The sequence below is a fragment of the Myxocyprinus asiaticus genome, chromosome 23, assembly GCF_019703515.2.
Source record: "Myxocyprinus asiaticus isolate MX2 ecotype Aquarium Trade chromosome 23, UBuf_Myxa_2, whole genome shotgun sequence".
NCBI lineage: Eukaryota > Metazoa > Chordata > Actinopteri > Cypriniformes > Catostomidae > Myxocyprinus > Myxocyprinus asiaticus.
Window position 1 is genome coordinate 18,293,319 of NC_059366.1, and position 20,312 is coordinate 18,313,630.

At 38.1% G+C, this 20,312-nt stretch overlaps 1 protein-coding gene across 1 annotated transcript; it reads right to left on the minus strand.

The window, feature by feature from the left end:
• Positions 1-1,189: 1,189 nt before the first annotated feature.
• LOC127414273 (methionine aminopeptidase 1) lies at positions 1,190-19,366 on the minus strand. Its single transcript, XM_051652193.1, has 12 exons — positions 19,214-19,366; positions 17,773-17,824; positions 17,358-17,467; positions 16,816-16,876; positions 10,526-10,617; positions 7,188-7,271; positions 5,787-5,925; positions 4,862-4,993; positions 4,485-4,628; positions 3,656-3,721; positions 2,357-2,519; positions 1,190-1,344 (listed from the first exon to the last, which is right to left on the minus strand). The coding sequence occupies exons 1-12, from the start codon at positions 19,325-19,327 to the stop codon at positions 1,299-1,301; spliced, it is 1,203 nt and encodes a 400-aa protein (XP_051508153.1). The 5' UTR covers positions 19,328-19,366; the 3' UTR covers positions 1,190-1,298.
• Positions 19,367-20,312: the final 946 nt, after the last annotated feature.

Genomic DNA, 20,312 nt, shown 5'->3' on the forward strand with positions numbered 1-20,312 from the left:
TTATCCTCTAATTGAATTTTCAGAATTTTGCAGTTCATTTCTGTTTCTTGATGTTCATTTTCTTGACATTATTATGCATTTACTTTGAGTTATAACATTTTTAAGTTTGAAATAAATTACTGGAAGAAAATTCTTATTCTGTGTCTTTGTAACATCATGGTCAGGTTTGATTGCAAGCGTAATGACATTAACTGCAAACACTGACATTTCAAATCAAACTCTGACAAATAATAGTTTGATGTCCAAATATATATCCAAATACATATCGTGATAAAATATTAAATAAGGTTACAACAAGCCATCACACTACAAAGTAGGTGGCTACAGCCATCTATTGGCTGTTACTGGCATGACATGGATTTCAAGTCATTATATTTTGTTCAACAGATGGCAGCAATCTGCTTCCAATTTATGTCACATTCTCATATTTTCTTCATGTTTCATCTTATAGAAATGTAAGTTCTGAATTGTAATTGATTTTTTATGTGCTTATTTATGCAAATTCATGGTCAAATTTAGAAATGTACATGCAAATAAGAACTAAATAGCATAAAATCCCCAAATAAATGCATAATTGTATCGTTCTTCAGGGAATTTGTTTTTATCATTATCAAAAAGGGTTACACATCTAACTCTTCTTGTCAAAAACAACCACGAATACCAAAGGGATGTGCCATTCTTCAATACCAGAGGAGGGTTAATGAATATCCTAGTCCGTCTTTCCAATTCATTGGCAGTTGGTTCTAACTTGTTTTAAAGCTTAAAAAATGAACCCCAAAGGTGAGGTAGTCCAGGAGACCTGTGCATTGTAGTGACTCACAATAGTGGCATTCTGCAGTAATATATATATATATTAAATAGACAGCTAAATCTTATAATGGTTGACCATTGTTCCTTGGAACAAACCTTCTACATTGTGTTAGTTTCATGTCTCTTGTAGCACTCTGCAGTTTTTTTCTTTGCACATAATAAAATATTTTAAACCTAAATCAATACATCATCTCCATTTATAAAACTACTTGAAGTATCAATGTAATAAGCAGGTTAATAGACAGTCAACCATTCATTATTTTAAAGACACTCCCTTCAGGATGATACACACTCCCACTGTTCTGGTCTATGTTTAAATACATGCTACACTTCTATAAAAAAAATGAAAGAATGAAAAAAAAAAAGAAAAGAGTCAGAATAAAGGAGAAAATATACTTTTATTCCGCTTGAATACTGACACACTGAAATTGATTTCATGAGATGCATCAGACAGAGAGCATCAATGACACAATGCCTGCAGCTGTTTTTCAGACTTGACCAAGGAGGATTGCATTGGGAGGGATCAGAAAGCCCCTACACAAAACAGAAAATAGCTACAGTATACCATTGTATTTAAACTAATATTTCTACTAGGTGTTCATAGATACGTGTTCAGTCAAACAAGATTTATTTAAAGGGACAATCCAAAAATCCAAAAATGAACATTTTATTTACTAACCCTCTTGTTCCAAACCATATGACTATTTTTTCAATGTAACACAAAAGTAAATTTTCGGCAGAATGTAAGTATGTTAGCCTCAGTCACAATTCACTTTCATAAAATATTTTTCCATACAATGAAAGTGAATGGTGACTGAGGCTAACAATTCTGCTTTACATGTCCTTTTGTGTTCCATGGAAGAAAGAATGTTGTATGTTTTGGAACAAAAAGGTGAGGCGAGTAAATATTAACAGCATTTTAATTTTTGGGTGAACTATACCGTTTAGTGGACCTTATGAACGCTGGCAGAACGTCATGAAAAACATTTGTACAATGTTTAATAATGTTATGAGGCACTCTTTCAACTGTGAAGAGTTTTCATATATCAATCATGTTTTGATACAATTTGGAGAGCCTCCACAGTGTTTTATCACACACACCCTAATACTTATGGCATTTCGAACCTGCACCATTGGCTTACAAAAAACAAAACAGTACACTGGAACGAGCCAGTCATACAAATGCACTGAAGCAGAGACAGCAGACTCCACACAGCTGGCACTCTCTCTCAAGCACCCACACATGAAACGACTCACACAGATTATCTCTACCTCCCATGTAGACAGAGTGTGGTGGCACTGTAACCAGGTTTAAGGCCAGTGCCTTTCAATTTTCTCAGATCCAAGCTGATTAATGTGACTATTCGGTGACACATTCAGAAGTTAACTAATCTCCACCTCCTGCCTAAATCCACTGACACGGCCACTTGGCCAATCATCTCCTGCCCAACAGAGAACCACAGTGTGACTGGCTGATCTGTGATATGGAGCGGAGCTGTTGTACCCTCCACTGCAGAACAGGGCTAATATAACCCCACCATCTTACATTTGGGAAAGGAAGTGAGCACGTCCATTTTCCTCGAGGCGACGTGTGAGAATTTCACAGCCGGTCTCTGTCACAAGGAGTGTGTGCTCAAACTGGGCCGAGCGTTTGCCATCACGAGTGACTGCGGTCCAACCATCCGGCCATGTTTCGTCCTGCCAGCCACCTGCACAGAGCACAAACTTTTAAACATCCTTCTTATTTTAAATTTTGATACTAATATATTTAGTCAATTAACAAGATTATACAAAAGAACATGGTGACTTTCTGTTAAAGGACTATTCTTGGTTCCATACAAATTAAACTCAATCGACAGCATTTGTGGTTTAATATTGATTACCAAAATAAAGAATTGACTTATTCCCCCTTTTCTTAAAAAAAAAAAAAAAAGAGCAAAAATTGAGGTTACAGTGAGGCACTTACAATGGAAGTGAATGAGGCCAATTTCTGAAGGATTTTAAAAAGGCAGAAATGTGAAGCTCATAATTTTATAAAAACACTTACATTAATTCTTCTGTTAAAACTTAAGTATTATTTGAGCTGTAAAGTTGTTTCAAAGTCTTTCTTGCAAGTCGGTCCACTGTCGGCCATCTTTGGAATGCTCTCGGTAGGAATATTCCAGTCATGCAAGTGCAGCTCCTATCTACTTGAATGGGGGAACACCGAAATCTAAAAAACGGTTGATCAAGATTACGATCAAAGAACATATTTCAAATCAGCAATCAAATTTGATCATATTGGAATCATAAATTGTGCTTGTTTACCTCATATTACACACAAACACGCAATTTCCTGCCTCGTCTAGCTTGTGTGTTAGCGAGTTGATTGACAGGCGATGTCTGTATCTAAAAGGTGATTGGTTCTTTTTACCTGTCAGGTGATACTTCCTTTCTACATCCGTTGACCGTTGGGTGCTAGAGCTTCTTGCTAGGGTTTTCCAATTTCTCCCATTAATTTAAACAGAAGTGGCCTGACTCTGCTAAATAGTCTCTGGTTGTTTAAATAGTTGTTTACTGGGATGACAGTGGTTACAGGGTTTACGGTATGTCGTCATGACAAAAAAAGTTATAAAATTGTATATATGCATATTGTATTAATTTTGTGGTTATACTTTTGAAAAAGTGAGTATTTTAAGAATCTAACTGGAACCAAGTTTATTGGGGTTTTTTTTAAAGAAAAGGAGGTAAGAATCTGAAGTACTTTTTGCTGTAATCAACATTATGCCACAAATGCTGTTGATTGAGCTTAACTTGAATTGAACCCAGAATATTCCTTTAACAATTAAAGAAATGTGTATTTTACCTTCACAGATCATGGGCTCAATAGTAAACACATGGCCAGGCTTCATCACCCCTACTGCTTTGTTCTCTGTTCAAATACATACATATAAAAAATTCACTTCTACCCCAAGGGCAGTAAATGCTTTAGGGGCCGTTCACACTGAATGAATTTTGTGTCCAATCTTAAACTGTTTTCTGTGTGAACTTGTGTTAAGGCCAAGGTATGCTTTGTTTTTGCGTGTTCCGGATCGCCTCGTGCCTGGTCGACCGCACTGCCTTTGCGAGTACACTTTTCCAACCATGAACAAATAGGAAAGTGTTCGACACATGTGCACTATAACTGCTTTGTGACACTCTTTTAGTACGGTCAATGGCTAGCGCATGCAGATGACGCGCACAGCCGAGGACCGCGTGCACGTGTAAAAAAAATCTAGGCGCCGCGCGGTCAAGCCGCGTGGTTGTGCTGATGACGTATTTTGTGTCACTCATACTGTGACCGGAGCATTCCGCAACGCGCACACCCGAAGTATACTTTGGCCTTTAGACGGACGTCTTTGACTCTTATGCTGCATCTATTGTTTAAGTGAGTGTTAAGTAAGAATGAACGGCCCCTTACACTGTAAATTTAAATCCTAACAAAGTGCAATATCATAAATCAACAAGTGATTAAAGATATTTCTTCCATGTAAACAAGTTTTTATAACTGAACATTAAACATCAAATATGTTGTGACAGAGTCACATCAAGCTGCAGTTTTGAGTGTCTGCAACCTCTACAGGTCTGATTACATCATAGCGTGCAGTGCATGTATTGTTCAGACTGTGTGACAGGATGCGTGTATAAATACTCACTGGCATAATGTGGTACGTTGGGAGCAGTGTGGAACAGTTTGTGAATGCCATGGCCACAGTAACTCCGTACCACAGAGAATCCGTTAGCCTGTGCATGTTTCTGGATGATGTTTCCAAGCTCACGATACCGAATACCAGGCTTCACTAGACAGAAGACAGCAACAAGCCTTCTTAGATCACAAGTCAACACAGACATTTCACTGTGAAAGTCTGCCTTCTAAAGGTCATTCTAAAAAGGTTGATCTACAGGAAGTGTACTTTACGTTAGATAAGCACATTGTACACCATATTACCTAGCTCAAAATGTAGAATTCATAAAAAAGGAGGTGTTTTCCAGTTTTGAAAGAATGTAAAAATCCTATTGAATTGTTTCTCACCAGAGTCGATGGCTTGCATAAGACATTCATAAGTGGTCTGAACCAATCTCTTGGCTCCCTCATCCACCTCACCCACAAAAAAGGTTTCATTCAGATCTCCATGGTAACCATTGTGGTAAACTGTTATGTCAACTGCAGGGAAAAATAATATATGATTAATCAAGCGAGCATGTAAAAATAAGTTCATTTATATCAGTCTGAATGTTTGCTTCTGCATATGTTATCACTACACTGAATCTGTGACTGTAGATTTTCACAGAATTGCAAATCCTGTCACTGCATATTAATTTATTAAATTTGTCTAACTTGGGGCCTGGGTAGCTCAGTAGTAAAATACGCTGGCTACCACCCCTGGAGTTCGCTAGTTCGCTAGTTCAAATCCCATGGGCGTGCCGAGTGACTCCAGCCAGGTCTCCTAAGCAACCAAATTGGCCCGGTTGCTAGGGAGGGTAGAGTCACATGGGGTAACCTCCTCGTGGTTGCTATAATGTGGTTTGTTCTCGGTGGGGCGCATGGTGAATTGAGCGTGGTTGCCGCGGTGGATGGCGTGAAGCCTCCACACGCGCTATGTCTCCGTGGCAACGCGCTCAACAAGCCAAGTGATAAGATGCGCGGGTTGACTGTCTCAGACGTGGAGGCAACTGGGATTCGTCCTCCGCCACCCGGATTGAGGCGAATCACTATGCGACCACGAGGACTTAGAGCACATTGGGAACTGGGCATTCCAAATTGGGAGAAAAAGGGGAAACCCCCCCCTCCAAAAAAAAACAATTGTCTAACTTTACAATCGTTTCAGCGTGTAGCAATTTCAGCTCTGTTTAACACACATGTATGCCTCTTTAATAAATCACTTGGGATTGCAAAAAGAAGTTCTTCCCTGAAACTGTGCAAGGACTACTTTGTGCATATACATGCTGATACGTACTGTTAAGTATGTCCCCTTCCTGCAGGGGACGTCGGTCAGGTATTCCGTGACAGATGATTTCATTCACGGAGGTGCAGCAGGACTTGGGGAAGTTGTAGTAGTTCAGAGGTGACGGGTAGCAAGTCCTAGCTGTACACGCCTTCACCAGTAAACAGGAGTAAAACACATTAGGCAAAACTAGTACATTTTTCATAATGTATGGCAAGCTTTTAAAAGGGGGGGGGAAAAAAGCACTCCAGCACAAACCATGTGGTTTAGCGCAAAATGGTGAGACAATTTTCCATTAATTTTCTTCTGCAATTTCCTCTTATCCTCTTAGGCAGCCTTTATTTAAAGGTGAAGTGTGTACTTTTTCATTGTTAAATTACTTTCTTCTATCCCTGTTTATAGGGATAATTCACCCAAAAATGAAAACTCTCATTATTTACTCACCCTCATGCCATCCCAGATATGTACGACTTTCTTTCCTTTGCAGAACACAAAGAATTTTAGAAGAATCTCTCAGCTCTGTTGGTCCTCACAATGCAAGTGAATGCTGGCCAGAACTTTGAAGCTCAAAAAACACATAAAAGCAGCATAAAATTAACCCATAAGACTCCAGTAGTTAAATCCATGTCTTCAGAAGAAATATGATAGGTGTGGATGAGAAACAAATCAATATTTAAGTCCTTTTTTACTATTAACGTCCACTTTCGCTTTCACATTCTTCTTTTGTTTTTGGCGATTCGCATTCTTCATGCATATCGCCATCTGTACAGGGCTGGTCAAAGGTGGTGATTTATAGTAAAAAAAAAAAAAAAAAAGTGCTTAAATATTGAGTTGTTTCTCAACCACACCTATTATATCACTTCTAAAGACATGAATTTAACCACTGGAGTCGTATGGACAAGGGTCATCTTTTATACTGCCTTTATGTCCTTTTGAGCTTCAAAGTTTTGGTCACCATTCACTTGCACTGTAAGCACCTACACAGCTAAAATATTCTTCTAAATATCTTTGTGTTCAGCATCTTTTTTTGTGTGAACTATTCCTTTAATATGCAGTACAGAGACAACTTCAATGAGCAAGACATTAGTTGGTTGACTTTCCTGAAAAGTGTAAACACTGTGGCTATGTGGTGCAATAAAAACATTGCTGTTTATTTGAGCATCCCGACCAGCCCAACACAGCAACATTTGCTCAACCAATGGTGCGAGCTTGGGGGTATCTGTTTGTCAGACCAATGACAGATGGGGGAGTGTTTGGGAAACCTGAACAGCCATTAAAAACAGCTATTCATTTGTTATTTTTGCTGTCGCTAGGGCAACAGAAATTACACACTTCCCCTTTAAACTTTCTGCATTAGAATACTTTATAATTATTATTATTTATTTTAAGTAAAAGAAGATTGTGAAGTTTTACCAAATGCACCGCATGGTCGATCTCCTCTGTTGTCACTCCAGGCTTCACCATCATTGCAGCAATGTCAAGTACTTCTCGAGCCAGCTGGAGGACAGCAAACAGTTATCTTTATATTCAACAATACACAACAACTCTTCTGTGCTTCTGCTCATGATAGACTGACATAACAGGACAGCTGATCTAGTACCATCTACACACCTTTGATTTACAATTACTGGATTTATGTCTTTACAGAATAATAATATGCATCGAGTGACAGTAGATGAGATTTAGCTATACTTCTTATACTATGGTAGCTTTATCAGTTGGTAGGATTGCTTTATGTAAGATGCAGAAATGTGGAGAGATGTGGAAATACAGAATGGGCTACGTCCCAGACAAGTCAAATATCTTATTAGAAAGAGAAAACACACACACACACACACACACACACACACACACACACACACACACACACACACACACACACACACGGCCAAGAGTTTGGAATAATGTACAGATTTTGCTGAAGGAAATTGGTACTTTAATTCACCAAAGTGGCATTCAACTGATCACAAAGTATAGTCAGGACATTACTGATGTAAAAAACAGCACCATCACTATTTGAAAAAAGTCATTTTTGATCAAATCTAGACAGGCCCCATTTCCAGCAGCCATCACTCCAACACCTTATCCTTGAGTAATCATGCTAAATTGCTAATTTGGTACAAGAAAATCTCTTGCCATTATATCAAACACAGTTGAAAGCTATTTGGTTCATTAAATGAAGCTTAACATTGTCTTTGTGTTTGTTTATGAGTTGCCACAGTATGCCATAGACTGGCATGTCTTAAGATCAATATTAGGTCAAAAATGGCAACAAAAAAAAAGAAACAGCTTTCTCTAGAAACTCATCAGCCAATCATTGTTGTCAAGGCTATACAATGCTTGAAATTGCCAAAAAACTGAAGATTTCATACAAAGGTGTACACTACAGTCTTCAAAGACAAAGGACAACTGGCTCTAACAAGGACAGAAAGAGATGTGGAAGGCCCAAATGTACAACTAAACAAGAGGATAAGTACATCAGAGTCTCTAGTTTGAGAAATAGATGCCTCACATGTCCTCAACTGACAGCTTCATTGAATTCTACCCACTCAACACCAGTTTCATGTACAACAGTAAAGACTCAGGAGTGCAGACCTTATGGGAAGAATTGCAAAGAAAAAGCCACTTTTGAAACAGAAAAACAAAAAGAAAAGGTTAAATTGGGCAAAGAAACACAGACATTGGACAACAGATAATTGGAAAAGAGTGTTATGGATCTTAACCCCATTGAGCTTTTGTGGGATCAGCTAGACTATAAGGTGCGTGAGAAGTGCCCGACAAGACAGCCACATCTATGGCAAGTGCTACAGGAATCGTGGGGTGAAATGTCACCTGAGTATCTGGACAAACTAACAGCTAGAATGTCAAGGATCTGCAAAGCTGTCATTGCTGCACATGGAGGATTTTTTTGATGAGAACTCTTTGAAGTAGTTTAAGAAGTTCTGAACATTTTTTTCAAATTTTAATAGTAATTGTTCACGTTATTAATGTCCTGACTATACATTGTGATCAGTTGAATGCCACTTTGGTGAATAAAAGTACCAATTTCTTTCCATAACAGCAAAATCTGTACATTATTCCAAACTTTTGTCCGCCAGTGTATATATATTAAGTGTTTCCCACAGGATTTTGTGAGACTGTGATGGGTGGACCTCAGGCCCTCTAGGGGTGTTCGTGGACATGCTCCCCGGAAGAAAAGTTTTTACATTTTAAAGTTAAATGCATTAATCTGGTGAACTTTGAGAGCAAAATTAAGAGGCTACATCTATGAAGAACTTTGTGCTCTTGTAAACAATTGTGTGCTCTAGTAGTAATTTAATCATAAACACATTGTGGATGTATAGATATGAATCGTGACATGGCAAAAAAGTCACAACAAATTATAAACAAGACGGAGTTTAATGTAGTTCACAAATGGTCAAAACACAAAATTGACTAGAGGATACATTTGAGCCAGAGCTTGACATTAAGCATTGTCATGTGCTTGTCCTCCGGACTAGTAAATTGGTCATTCACTTGTCCGAGTAAAAAAGTTACTTGTCCGGAGAGAAAAAAGGACATTTAAGTTACATGCTCAAGTAGCATGTCAAAGTTTATGTTGTATGTGTTTCTAAAATTATGACTGAAGCCTAACCTAATAGTGTACCTATGCAATAAGCTCAATTCTCTGCGACAGAAATGTAAACTGCACTGGTAGGGGAGGAGGCTATTGTCACATTATAATTATTTTATGTTACGTATGGTATTCAAATAAAGAAAAGCCTCCATCGCCACCATTAACAGCAGGGGTGCTCACACTTCTATGGAATGAGATCTACTTTTTCATCATGTTATTGCAGCAAGATCTACCATGTACAATAAAGGCTATACGTTATCACAATACCAAAATTTCAGTAGTCGGTAGTGAAATTGGACAATTCTCAATACCAGCTTCAAAACCACAACAAAAAATAACTCTAATTTGTTAATGATGGAAGAATAGCTTCAAGTTTTTAAGTAATTTTTCAAGACTAGTAAACAGTCAGTAATAAAATAACAATAAAAAACAGCAATGAATAGAAATGGATTAAAAATAATATAAAAACAATACAAATTAAGAAAATTCAGTGCTTTTTAAAACAGCTTTAAAAGTTTTTAACAGCAGTATCAAGTATTCAAGGAAACATTCAGACTGAAATGCAAAATAAAACTACTACAGGTCTTTACTGTATGATTATAATACACTAATACTTATTAAAGCTACTAAAGTTACCCAGTTAAGAGCAGTGAGTGTTTTCTCATTTTCTTGTTATGGTTGTTTGATTATTATAATGTCACACTAGACAGCAGCAGGTCTATTATCTTACATTTATACTTACAAATCTGACATTTTAATACAAACCGCTCATTGACGCTTTGCTGAAGCGATGGCGCAAAACACAATGTTAAAGAACTTTTATGTTATTATTAGAAGTGTAAAAATATTTTCAGTTCATTATGAAACTGTGGCGGGACATTTCCTATCAAAAATAACTATATTGTGCTATATACTGGTACCATGTTACAAAATTACTCATACTGCAATATAAGATTTTCCATATCTAGTTCATCAATTATATGGATCCTTGCTGTGTATTATTAGATTATTTTTATACTTTGTCCCTGACAAAACACCTATTTGTCAAAAGAAACACTTAAAACTGTTACACTGCACAGAGAGTTATTATTCTGTGAACAAAGTTATGATTTTGAAATGTATGAATTTTGTTTACCTTGCAGACAACTCTCATCCCCTCAATTTCTTCAGCGTTGAGGATCTTAATCTGAGATGTCCCTTTCATGGTCTGTTCTGACTCAGACATCCCTGTAAACGGTGATGAATTGGTGAATGTACAGTAAAAAATATACAGATACCCACCTTGTCACAAAAGCATCTCACTATCACTCAGATATATAGACTAACTCTGCCTATGGACCTTCACCACAACAGATTCTCAACAGCATGGTCTCCAGTCAGCTAATGACAACAACACAATCACTTCTTAAGTGACACACACACACAGTCGCTGATCCAGTGAGGTCTATGACAAGACAGTTTGGCAATGGCGTACTCACGAACAGTTCCAACTAGGGCTGGGCGGTATGACGGTATATATTCTTACAGTAAAAATCTTTTAAACTTTGTAGAGATTTCACTACATACTTCAAACCGTTGTTGATATATTTGCCGGTTATTAGTGGGCAGGAATGCATTATACTATTTACATATGAGAGCAATGAAGTGATATGGAATAATGTAAAAATACAGAGTGAGATGTGTCCCAAATAAAGTCAAGGCCTGGAAGAACTTGTTGATAAAAAGATAGTTCACTCAAAAATGTAAATTCTCTCATCATTTACTCACCCTCAAGCCTTCCAAGATGTGTACGACTTTCTGCTGAACACAAAGATTTTTAGAAGAATATCTCTGCTCGGTTGGTCCATTCAATGTAAGTGAATGGTGAGCTGAACTTTGAAGCTCCAAAAAGTACATAAAGGCAACAAAGTAATCCAAACTCCAGTGGTTAAATCTATTCTTCTGAAGCGTTATGATGGGTGCAGATGAGAAACAGATCAATATTTGAGTCCTTTTTTACAATAAACTTCTCCTCCCTGCCCAGTAGGTGGGGATTTGCATGAATGTGAATCACCAAAAACAAGTGAAATAAATACAGTAAAAAAAGACTTAAATATTGATCCGTTTCTCACCCACAGCTATCATATTGCTTCTGAAGAAATGGATTTAACCACTGGAGTCATATGGATTACTTTTATGCTGCCTTTGTGCTTTTTGGACCTTCAAAGTTCTGGTCACTTGCATTGTATGGACATACACAGCTTAGATATTCTTCTAAAAATCTTTGTGTTCAACAGAAGAAAGTCATATTCATCTGGGATGGCATGAGGGTGAGTAAATGATGAGAGAATTTTTATTTTAGGGTGAACAATCCTTTTAAGGCAGGGGTGTCAAAAGTCTGGCCCACGGGCTGCAGAGACTTTAGAAACAGAACAGAATTAGGCCCGCTATGGAGAAATTATCTGAAATTCTGGGCACTAGATGTCGCTATCATGTGCAGTCACTATTCAAAGCGCATCATCTCCGCCAGTGTGTTCTGTGTCGTCACCAGCTTCATTCACTGGCAGAGTTCAACAGGAGTTTGGAATACTCCTTAGCACTGCAGAAAGAATGATGCATTTATTAAAGGATTGATATCAGGTTAGATACTTTACTCATGTATTTGTTCTTGTTAAAATGTCTCGATACCTCACATCATACAACTGAGTAGAGCTGCTGTTGTGCGAGTGGCTGAACAGAGTTTATTGAGCGCGCACAGAGACACTGGGAAGTATACTGTAACTAATTGGTTCATTCTAATATTCAGTTGAAAAATGATTCACGGGCTTCCCAGTGCCATTTGAGTGAAGACACACTTTAGTAGAGAGCGCTTAAAGCACCTGTACATATGTGCCTGATGCGCGCGCTCAGCTTGCACATGCATGTCTACAAAATAAAACGAAGAGCAATAATTTTTATCAAATTAAAATCGTATTTGTAACGCAAGTAACTACAGACCAGAAGTTATAATTGTATAGCTATAAAGAGTAATTCCTTGAAAAATAAAGAGTAATTCCTTGCATCTCTTCATAAAGTGATAAAATGTAATCTGATTCTGATTATTGTAATGGGTGACACCCAACACTCAGTAGCAGATCTATGTTCTTTGCAGTGCCACTGAATGGACTTCAAAAAAAGATTAAAATGTGAATGAGTATAATATTTTGTATAAGATGCATCACTGTTCCATTATAAGTGTTCTTTGTGAGTGAAATACCCTATCCTTTATTTACATGTAGGGCCTACACAAGCATATCACAGAGCACAAATTATGATTAAAGCTTGCATAATATTAAGTGTACAATATAAAGATTATGCATAGTGGCTATCTAATAGCTTCTAGACATTTTTTTAAGTTATTACAGTGATGCAGTCCGCGGCACCTTATTTTTTTTCTGCATTTGGCCTCCCGACCAAGAAAGTTTGAACACCCCTTGTTTTTTTGGTTGCAGAGCAACATTGCAACTTTGCAACATAAATTATAATGATGTGCGGTCACAGGTGTGCATATCTAATAGGTTCTTCTTTTTTTTTTTAACAATGACTTTGAATGTGGCTCATTCAATTGAAATGTGCAGTCAGAACTATCCATTTTATAATGAGTTTTACTGCTTTTAGACTTTTTTTTTTATTATGAATAATCTTATATGTTAGATTGCATACATTAAGTTCAAAATAAAAAGGAATTCAAGAAATGTAGTAAAAAATAAAAAAATAAAAATATTTCCATAGAATTTCCAGCAAAAAAAAAAAAAAAAAACTATTTCAAATATGAACACATACTTTATTTACATTACTATGATATAAAATAACTTGTATCATGATATAAAATTGTGGTAATACCGCCCACCCCTGAGTAACGATATCAGCCATGCAGAAACACACAGTGTCATGCTACGTATTACACAAACACACGCTCACCAAATACACCCACACGCCCACTGTGGAGCACATGGCTCCCTTGTAATACTGTTAAAACAAGTGTACAGCACCAGCCAGACATATATGGGGAGCGGCGGGACTTCGTACCTGCCAACAACCCAACCTCTGCAGCTACAGAGAGCGAGAGAAGAGCTTCAGACACACACAGCAGCAGCCCAACCCCAAACACACACACACACACACTGGGGGAAATGGTAACATACATAAAATGACTTCTGAACCATAGCACACACGCTACCACAAAGTAGTGTAGTGCTACTGAACATCCATTATACGTACACGTACAATTAAACAGGGATAGTTTACATTATTTCCCATATGATGTTCTTTCTTCAATGGAGCACAAAAGGTGATGTTAGACAGAATGACCGGCTCAGGCACCATTCACTTTCATTGCATCTTTTTCCATACAATAAAGTGAATGGTGACTGAGGCTGTCATTCTGCCAGAACTTCTACGAACTTCTTTTGTGTTCCATTCATGAAAGTAGTAAGTCCTACAGGTTTAGAACAACATCAGTGACAAAATATGAGAGAATTTTTGTTTTTTTTGGGGTGAACTATCCCTTTAAGCATATAAACACACACACACACGCACGCGCACGCACACACACTTCAAACCTTTTGAAGCTTTTTAAGACATTTAGAACTTTTTGCTACTTTACATTAGAAAGCCAATGACCAGGGACTTGAGGTTGAGCTAATGACAGAGGACCGAGAGGCTGTAACTATAGGAGTCTAATACCAACAAATCACAGCCATAATGGTTACTTACGGGAAGACTCTGCTGCATTCATTATTGAGGGACAGAAAAGCATTTACTCACAATGTTTCACAAGAGATGCTTCTATATTGTAAGAAAACAAGCCCATGTAGGCCTTAATGTGGGTCCCCAGCATTGAGGCTGTGTATGGGATTACACTTTGTTTTTAAAGACGTGTATTGTGTTTCAGTGGCTACATTTACATGCACACCAACAGTCTGATTTTTGCTAATTAGCTTAATTACAGTGTTCTTTTTACTTGAGATCCAAATTATTTGCAGTACTGCCTTTAGTGCATTAAAAGATTATGTAACACTGTATGGTGCCATTAAATTCTGATGCTTACAAATCACAGAAAATAAAGTAGAGAAGCAAAATTTTAACACACTAACAAGTAAACAAACATTTCAGTGTTTTCTTTATCAATTTAACATGTTGTTAAATTTGTACGAAACCTTCAGTCATGATGTCACATGCATCAAGGAGATACTAAAATAATGACCCTGTTTACACCTGGTATTAAGATGCGTTTCGTGTGATCTGATCACATGTGGTCAGCTCTAAATTCAGGTCTTAATGGGGTCTAAAACATTCTGTGATCGGATCACAAAAACCACATACGAAGGTAATCAACAACGCATGTGACCACATCGCATCTGAGGTGTAAACGTTAATCCATCCTGTATATGTCCCAGACAGCATTTTTTTTTTTTTTTTTTTAGTTTATCAGGGGATAGTTCACCCGATAATGAAAATTATCTCATTTCCCACCCTCATGATATCCCAGGTGTGTATGACTTTCTTTCTTCACCAGAACACATTTGAAGAAAAATAGAAAAATGTCTTAGCTCAGTACATCCTTAAAATTAGATGGCGATTTCAGTTTTGAAGCTCCAAAAATCACAGACAGTCAGCATAAACATCATCGATACGACTCAAGCGGTTTTGGTACGAAAAAGATCAATATTAAAAAGTTTTTTTTATTCCGGTCAGCAGCGGTAAGCGCATGTGATGTAATCGCATTGGCATTTGAAACATGCGAGAACTGACACACGCATCACAGCCAGAAGAGCAGCGTTGTTTACAAGCGAGGAGGAGGAACGCTGTACAGTAGCTTGGTTGGTTTTGGTTTAGATCTGTATTTAAGATCTGTTTCTTTACTCACAATGGTGCATTTGTGTGCTTATCCTGGATGTCTCAACTGAGGGGCCGTTTACACGACAACATTTTCAACTAAAAACGGAAAACTTTTTATGCATTTTGGTTGTTCGTTTACATGACAACGGCGTTTTGGGGCCTGAAAACGCAAACTTTTGAAAACGGGTTTAAAAGTGCAAGTTTTTGAAAACGATGCTGTTATCGTCTCTGTGTAAACATACAAAAACACGAATTTGTGAAAATGATGACTTCATGCACATGCGCATTACGTGTTCAGTCTATAGGCATGTGTGCGAGTACTCAAACAACGCGCGAGACATTCAAAACTACAATGGCAGACTACAGGACTGTGTTTGTGCTGCTCAAGATTTTGTCCTGACAAAATTGCTCGATGCTTTCGCCATCTTTATTGTTTGTATTCACCGCTCTGTGGAAGAATGCTTATGTGCGCAGGCGCATAGTGTTCCTTTACAAAGTGACATCACCTGCATAATACAGCATTTTTAGTCGTTTTCGCGGATCCGTGTGAACGGGGATTGTTTTGACAACGTTGTCGTCTGTACGCAAAACTTTTCAAAAACGCAAAGGAAAAACTTCAGAGATTACTTCTGTATCATGGCAATGCGGATTCGTCACACGAGAGACCGCTTGGACTCCACCCCCTCGTGAAGCTTACCTGAATTGTTGGATTAATTAAAAAGTACTTAAATATTGATCTTTTTCACACCAAAAGTGATTGTACTGCTTTAGAAGACATTAATTTAACCACTGGAGTCATATTGATGACATTTATGCTGACTCTCTGTGATTTTTTGAACTTCAAAAGAGAAATCTCCATTCACTTGCATTTTAAGGACCTACTGAGCTGAGATATTTTTCTATTTTTCTTCAAATGTGTTCTGGTGAAGAAAGAAAGTCATACACACCTGGGATATCATGAGGATGAGTAAATGATGAGAGAATTTTCATTTTTGGGTGAACTATCCCTTTAACACACTGACATAGTGATTGATGTATGTCCTCATGAAATCAGAAACCCTCCCCTCGAAATCCAAACACAAGTGGTCACAGGAGACGCATTTAAGCGCCCAGGTGTAAACAGCGATTCATCTCGTCTGACCACATGTGATTGGAAAACCCGAGACACATCTTAATACCAGGTGTAAACAGCGATGTATCTCGTCTGACCACATGAGATTGGATGACCCGAGACACATCTTAATACCAGGTGTAAATGGGGTCAATAAGATATTCTTGTACATTAAATTGTGGTTAATTGGTTAAGCAGATGTGCGTTCCATTTTTTTTTAAACCAATTACACTTCAGTTGATGACGCCCATTAGTTTAAAAGTATGTTTTCCAGTACCCTGTTGCAAGGGGTCAAAGTGTCAAACTTCACAATGACATAATAGTCTCAAACAGGGCAGTCTGTTAGAATGGTGCAATGACCATGATAGAGGGCATGGGTCAATAATTTGGGTGCACAATTTACTGCGATCACAGAATGAGGTCCCTTTTGCGTATGAAAGCTTTTGCAATCTTACCCAAAGGATGATCTGCATAGTCTGGCCTCTGAATGTTGCTAGGAACAAGTCGCATTGGTGTCTGAAAACAAATAAGATAGAAATCTTTAAATCCATTAAAATTATTAACGTCAAACATGAAAGGGCATTCCCAACCCACTTCGTAATGTGATGTATTTCTGTGTGAAACAGGATATTAAAATAACCAAAAACGGAACTGACTGGATCATGAAAAGTTGGCATTCCATACCAGAACGGAGCCAGACATGAATGCGAGTGGAGGAATATTATGACAGGTGGTCAGAAGAGAGGGGATGACAAAGAAAGAAGGCTTGGTGATATTAGCCAAAATTGACAGTAGATTCAGAGACAATCAAGTTATTACATTTTGCGAATAATGCTGAAACAAACATTATTTTTTCCTCAGAGTAAAGTGCGCTGATGATTCATGCGCAATAAGACCAAGAACATGCATTAAGCAAGAACATATGGTCAATCCTAATTTCAAGCTGACTTAAAACATTTGAGTGCAGTAATTTGTCTACATGTACGTGTGTCCTTACCAGTGGATAATGGGGACGCAGTTTACCAGTGTATCTATACCCAGGCCACGGGTCTGTGTTGATTTCTTTCTCTACACAGTTCTTTTCCTCATCTTTTGTCTTGTCCACCTCTGCAAAAAACCAGTCTGATTACTGTGAAGTCGGACCAACAGACCTAGATAATGCGTTTGCAGCTCAGCTTCAACAGCATATATACGTGTTAGTCTGACCCCAAAGTAGCCTCTGCATTAAGCGTATGCTTTTAAAGACAGGTGACGTACAATGTATATTTAGCCCAGCGTATTTGTCGTCCTTCCATCAAATATTCGATTAAATATTGTGTACGCTTGGACAGATTAAGACAGCAAAAACCTGCTGTGGCACGATTATTACTGCGCATGTAAACATACTGAACGAGAGGGAGTAACACACTTACTTGCTTTTTTGTGGAGCAGTTTGTGGGTGACCCAGCTGCCTTTGAAACATTCCTGAAAACATGCAAGAAACCTAACTATTACTCAAACAATGTCACTTCTTCAAATTGAGAGAACACCATTAACATGTCAAATATCTAAACAATATGGTGCTGTTCAACATACTACGGTTACATGTGCATTGAAGTGTGCACTTTAGCACAATTATTTATATGCATAAATTATGTTCTCCTTCACTTTTACATGAAAATGAGGCATACAAATCATCAATTCACAAAGAAAGGCTGAGGAAAATACTACTGGATGATCAATGTGTTTTCTTTTTTTAATGGCCAATACCATTACTGATATCTAAAGCGGGGTGACAGATGGCCAACATACTTTAATGCAGATACATGCATACTTCAACTTAATAATAGCAAATAAGTGCACAGTAATTATTTACACAATAAAAACAGAAAACGTGCACCATCCAATTTGAACTTGCGGTAGAGTCTGGAACAGACACTAGGCAGAATGATCACTTATACAACCAATATTGGCACAAATATTACTGCTGGATACCCATATTCTAAAAACGGCTAAATACCAGCTGATTAATCGGCTTGCCCGGATAAATATTGGCCTATAACTAGAAATTACCCCATATATTACATCAGGCATCCTAGCACTTTTCATAATGTAGTATTACAGTTCCTAATTAATAATTGCACAACTATACATAGTAACAACAGTGTTGCATCTATTAAAGGAAAAGCTTGAATAAAAACGTGGATCATCATCATGTCACCCTTCAGCCTCACCTCTCCATAAAGAAGGAGAGCATGTCTGCCTTGCAACAGGTGCTGGAGGCTGTGTATCAAAATCATAGTGAGCTGCCTACCTAGACAGCATTTTAGAGAAACCATGGGTATGTAACTCAGAAACACACCCAAAATATATAGTGCTGTCTATGCATGCAGCACTATGTTTTGTAACACAGCCTAGGAGTGCCCAGCAGATCATATGAGATCTATGACTGCACACGTATAGAGCCAAACACCATGAAGCACAGCTTCAGCCGAGTTCAAAATATGCCCCCTTATTTTCTGATAACTTTTAAAAGGCTTAAAGTAACAAACTTAAATGTGATCTTTTGATTTGACAACTGAACTGTACAGCACGCGGGCCACGCTGAGCTCGAGTCATTTAAAGCACGCTGAACAAGCCTTACGTCAGACAAATAACAATTTCTTTCCATGTTTAAGATGAAACGTCTGAGACACATCTGTCAAGACTTTAACAGAAATAGAAGCTCAAAGTAATTTTTAAAGTGCTTCTTCGTGATGTCTGACAGCTAACTAGCTAATGCTGCAGCGCAGTCCTGTAGGCCGGCAGCGTTACACGCGCTGCAAAACCTCGTAACTTCGCTCGTTTCTTACAGCACAAGTGTCAGAGCTTCACCTGAGAGCAGAAGTATGAGCCTTGAATGCCGAGTTTTATGCAGGTGGGACACTGGAGTTTGGCTTCGCTGCAGCAGCCTTCTGTCTCGCACTCCCGTGTCTCCACCGCCGCCATGCTTCTGTTCCTGTCGGTCAAAGAGAGAGAGAGACAGATAGAGAGAGCTGCTGCAGTGATCTGAGATCAGAGGGAGGGACTATACCACTACCTTCGCTTACAAAAATTGATATTTATTTTTTTATTTCACCTGGTTATATATTGCTATTGGTGGCTACAAGCAGGTGAAATAAACAAATAAATAAAAAAATGTGCAGCGATTCACAATGTAGTAGTGGAGTCCCTCCCATGATCTCAGATCACTGCAGCAGCTCTGTATGCATACAGTAGAGCTATATACAGTATACAGTATGGGTATTCCTCTAGGGTCAAGATTGGGTCCACTTCTTTTTTCAGTATATATTAAGAATGATTTACCAAAATGTTGTAGAGAGACACTCTACACAAATTTATGCAGATGACACTGTTATTGACCTTATTCACGCTAGCGCCACCTTTTTAAGGGGAATGAAAATGAGGCTGAGAGGGATAGACATTACCATCTCTTCAATGGCACGAACGGTATAAAGCTGTATAAAGCTCCTAGATCACATCTGATTTTCCACAGCTCATGTTGTCTGGAGGTCTTTGTATACTGATTTTTATCAATGTTTTGTCCGTGGAACGATCCCAAAAAAAAACAAAAAACACTTTAAACTGGAGTAAAATACATTGAAGCTACTGGAGAGGAGGTAAAATATTTCTGCCACCGACCTGGCACAGCTCTCACTCGACCTGCCACCGCCACAGGCAGCTCTCACTCGCACCGTTACTTGCGTCTCTCTTGCGATCTTTAGTCCTGTTTTAAATATTTGTTAAGGGCTTATACATTTCTTAATCTTTAAATAAGTGTTCTTTGTCTTTTAAAGGATTAAAATTTGCAGTCCAAAATGGTTCGGATGACTACTGGTATCTGCCTTGTAGCAGCATAGATCATCTGACAGGTATCATCTATACAAGATAAACAGAACTATTTTCCAGCAAATTATACAATCCTCCTATTGAT